Genomic DNA, 3,942 nt, shown 5'->3' with positions numbered 1-3,942 from the left:
CACCTCACACACTGGGCCCCTTGCTCCCCGGGCCCACAGACGCCCAGGCCCTCTGAGAACGTGTTCTGGATGCAGTTCTGGAGCCCGCTGCACCCGCCTTTCAGCCTTCTTCCGAAGCTGGAGCCTCCCGCTCTGCTGGCCTTGAGGGGCGGGCTGGACTGACCTGACTCCTGGGCTCCCACCCTGCGGCTCGTCCTCCCTGCAGTTCTGCCCAGGACCTGTGGCACGTCCCAGCCCTGTCCTTATGGGGGCAGTGTTGACACTGGGCCCGCCTTTCACTGGGCATCTTGGACAGAGGAGGCTGGGACTTTGCTGCCCACTCCCCACGTCAGAGTGACGAGGGGGCGTGACCTCCTGCCCAGAGGCAGATGCTCCCTGCCCCCCCCCTCCGCCAGCTAGTGCTGGGGCTCCCTCCACACTAGGAGAGGAGAGAAGAGGCTTCTGTGACCTGCAGAGACCCTAAGGCGAGTCCTGCACCTGCCTGATGTGAACAAGGCAGTATGGTCACACGTGCTTCTGCCAGGCTCAAGAGTAGCCTCAGACCCCCTACACTGCTCTGGCCTCAAACTTCCATGCTCCCCTGAGCCTCAGACTCCGTGCGCACCATTCCTGACCTTGGGCCCCACACCCGCCCTCCCTCAGACTCTGTGATCACCGTTCTTGACCTTACACCCCACACCTTCCCTGCCTCAGACCCTATGCTCACCGTTCCTGACCTCGGACCCCACACCCGCCCTCACCTCAGACCGCATGCTCGCCCCAGCCTCCAACCCCACACCTATCATCCCTCAGACATCCATAGCCACCCTGACCTTGGACCCCACTCACCACCTGGCTTCTGAACCTTTCTTGGACAGAAGTCTGGTGAGAAGCTGCGGGAAGGGCTGGCCACCCTGACCTGTCTCCTCGTGTTCTAGGGGCCTTGTCCATATGCTCACCCATGTTGCTGAGGCCCTGCACCAGGCCCGACTGCTGGCCATCCTGGTCATACCGCCATCGGTCACACCAGGGTGAGTACCTTGAGGGGAGGTGGTTTGCTCCAGGGACCTTGACCAGCCCCCGAGGCAGATACTGCCATGGTAATATCCAGGAGCCCACTATGTGGTCAGGTGTTAGCTGGGGTCAGGCCAGTGCTGGGCAGAGGACCAGGGAACCTCCAAGTGGTGGGAAGGACTGGGCCTGAGGAAGTAGTGAGTGGTGAGGACCACGTCTGTCTATGTCATATGTGTGTGTGTAGGTGTAGGTGTATATGCATGAATGCATTTGGATGTGAATGCCCACGTGGGCACAGTCTGTGAGCACGTGTGTGTGTGTTGTCAGCCATGAGTGTGAGCACACATCTGTGGGTATGTACACACGAGTGTGAAGGCCCCTGCGTGTCCCTGGTGTGAGCATGCGTGTTGTGTACACGTCTCCCTGTGAGCGTGTGTGTTGTGTACACATCTCCCTGTGAGTGTAAGCCCCTGCGTGTCCATGGTGTGAATGTGCGTGTTGTGTACATGTCTCCCTGTGAGCGTGTGTGTTGTGTACACGTCTCCCTGTGTGTGTTGTGTACACGTCTCCCTGTGTGTGTTGTGTACACGTCTCCCTGTGAGCATGTGTGTTGTGTACACATCTCCCTGTGAGTGTAGGCCCCTGTGTGTCTTTGGGGCGAGCAGAGTAAGGAGCTGGCTGACCCTTCTGTGGCACTGTGTGATGGCCTTGCTGGGACTGTCACCTCCCCAAGCCGCCCATGGACAGGAGGGGCAGACAGCTCGGGACTACACTGGCCCACCCTCCACTCCACTTGCCTTTCTGCTGTGGGTTGAACTTGCGGAGGTGATGATGGGGTCCACTGGGCAGGGCAGGTCTGACCAGGGCCTGCTGAGTGATGGCCAGTGTGTCTGCAGGACCCACCAGCTGGGCATGTTCACGCACAAGGAGCTGGAGCAGCTGGCGCCGGTGCTGGACGGCTTCAGCCTGATGACCTATGACTACTCCAGTGCACAGCAGTGAGCGGACCGCGGCCCCTGCGCGCTGGGGGTGGCGGGGCTGGAGTTGCCCACAGGGAACCATCCTACCTGAGATCTGGGCACAGCTCCTGCTGAAACCCCTTGCCTGCAGGCCTGGCCCCAATGCCCCTCTGTCCTGGGTCCGAGCCTGTGTCCAGATCCTAGACCCCAAGTCCAAGTGGCGAAGTAAGATCCTGCTGGGACTTAACTTCTACGGCATGGACTACTCGACGTCCAGGGACGCCCGTGAGCCCGTGGTCGGCTCCAGGTGAGACTCTGCTGCTGGGCTTCTGAGTCGTATCAGCGTGGGGCCTGGGGATCAGCTCGGGATGAGAAAGACGTGGGCCTGGGAGCCAGTGGAGACTTGGCTGTCCTCTCCAGGGCCAGATGGTCAATGTCCTGCCTGCTTGGGGACAGGGACAGTGGAGATGGGCAGCAAGGCATGAGGAGTAGGAATGGCCATGGCACCCCTCGACAGAAAGTGTGCCTGGGCCATGATTCTACTGAGGGACACCCCACCGCCCTCTCACTGATGAGCCAAGGGGATGTTAGCCCAGCGGGCAGGAGCGGCCTGTGTGCTTCCACCGATGACTGGCCCCAACTGCAGCTGGCCAGTGATACCCCTGTGCAGCCAGCCCGGTGTCAAGAGGGGCCGCGGTGTGTTCCCTGAGAGTGGACAGGGTGAGGTTTCAGAGGAGACATGACGTGTTCCCTGGGTGTAGATGGAGTGAGGTGATGGAGAGGCTGTGGGGTGTTCCCCAGGTGTAGACGGGGTGAGGTTTAGGAGGAGACACGATGTGCTCCCCGGGTGTAGACGGGGTGAGGTTTCAGAGGAGACATGATGTGCTCCCCGGGTGTAGATGGGGTGATGATAGAGGGACTGCAGTGTATTCCCCGGGTATAGACAGGGTCGGGAAACAGGGCTCCATGTGTGTTCTTCCCTGGACGAAGTTCAAGTCAGATGATGGTATGACTGCAGTGGATTTCCCTGGGTGTAGACAGGGTCAGATGACAGGAAAAGGTTGTAGTGTGTTTCTTACGGGTGTAGACAAGGTCAGATGATGGAGGAGCCATGGTGTGTTCCCTCCCAGGTGTAGACAGGATTGGATGAGAGAGAGGCAATGATGTGTTCCCCTGAGTGTAGACGGGGTCGCATAACAAGAAGGGGCTGTGACGTGTTCCTTCGTCAGTGTAGACGAGGCTGTGTGACAGGGACAGGTTATGGTGTGTTCCTCCCTGTGTGTAGACAGGATGAGGGAAGGAGTTACGGTGTGCTCTTTCTTGGGTGTTGATGAGCCCCTTCTGGCCCCCACTCCACCCCTTCACATGCCCAAGCTGGCCTGTTTCCAGATAACGTGGAGTATGAGAGGTGTTCACCTGGATGCAGCCTGGCCAGTTCCTGGTGGCTTAGAAACGTCAGAATCTTGCTCACCCTGTGAGGGTGTCTGGACTCTCCTCTGCACCCTGTGTGTGCCTCCTGGGGGTCCCTGTGTGCCTGAATGTCTGGGGCCTGTGAGCCCACCGCAATCCACTGACACCTGCTCCCAGCCCTTGGGACCTGCAGCCCATGCCCTTCGCACCCCTGCCCCTCACGGTCTCCAGCCTCTCATGTCGGGAATGGGCTGGAGACCACACGAAGGTGCCCCAGCCCTGTCCGTTGGCCTGGGATCTGCACCCCTGGTCCTGAGACTCTCAGCAGAACTTTCCTCAAAGTCAGGCCCTGGTGACCACTCCGCAGTCCTCATCTCTGTCCTGAAGCTGCCAGGCTGTGTGGAGAGGACCTTCCCAGTGAAGTCAGCAAAGGGCAGCACCACCCAGCAGGGCACTTGGTCTGCAGCATCTCCATTCCTGAACCTCTGTCCCCTTAGCCCGCCCTAGAGCTCATTGGGTGTCAGCCCAAGAGGGGCCTGGTCTTACCCTGGGCGCGTTCCCCTCGAGGGTGCACTGCTGA

The 3,942-nt window shown here is 59.9% G+C and overlaps 1 protein-coding gene across 1 annotated transcript in view; it reads left to right on the top strand.

Annotated features, from left to right (window-relative positions):
* Nucleotides 1-3,942, top strand: part of CHID1 (chitinase domain containing 1) — a 13,529-nt gene that overhangs the window by 3,801 nt on the left and 5,786 nt on the right. The window contains exons 7-9 of the mRNA XM_006893351.1: nucleotides 918-1,010; nucleotides 1,890-1,991; nucleotides 2,104-2,259. Of these exons, the coding sequence (XP_006893413.1) occupies nucleotides 918-1,010; nucleotides 1,890-1,991; nucleotides 2,104-2,259 (351 nt within the window). The remainder of the gene's footprint in view (nucleotides 1-917; nucleotides 1,011-1,889; nucleotides 1,992-2,103; nucleotides 2,260-3,942) is intronic.

The sequence above is a fragment of the Elephantulus edwardii genome, unplaced genomic scaffold, assembly GCF_000299155.1.
Source record: "Elephantulus edwardii isolate Elephantulus edwardi_28Jun2011 unplaced genomic scaffold, EleEdw1.0 scaffold00126, whole genome shotgun sequence".
In the NCBI taxonomy this organism is placed as follows: Eukaryota; Metazoa; Chordata; class Mammalia; order Macroscelidea; family Macroscelididae; genus Elephantulus; species Elephantulus edwardii.
This window is presented reverse-complemented; position numbering and strand designations above follow the sequence as displayed.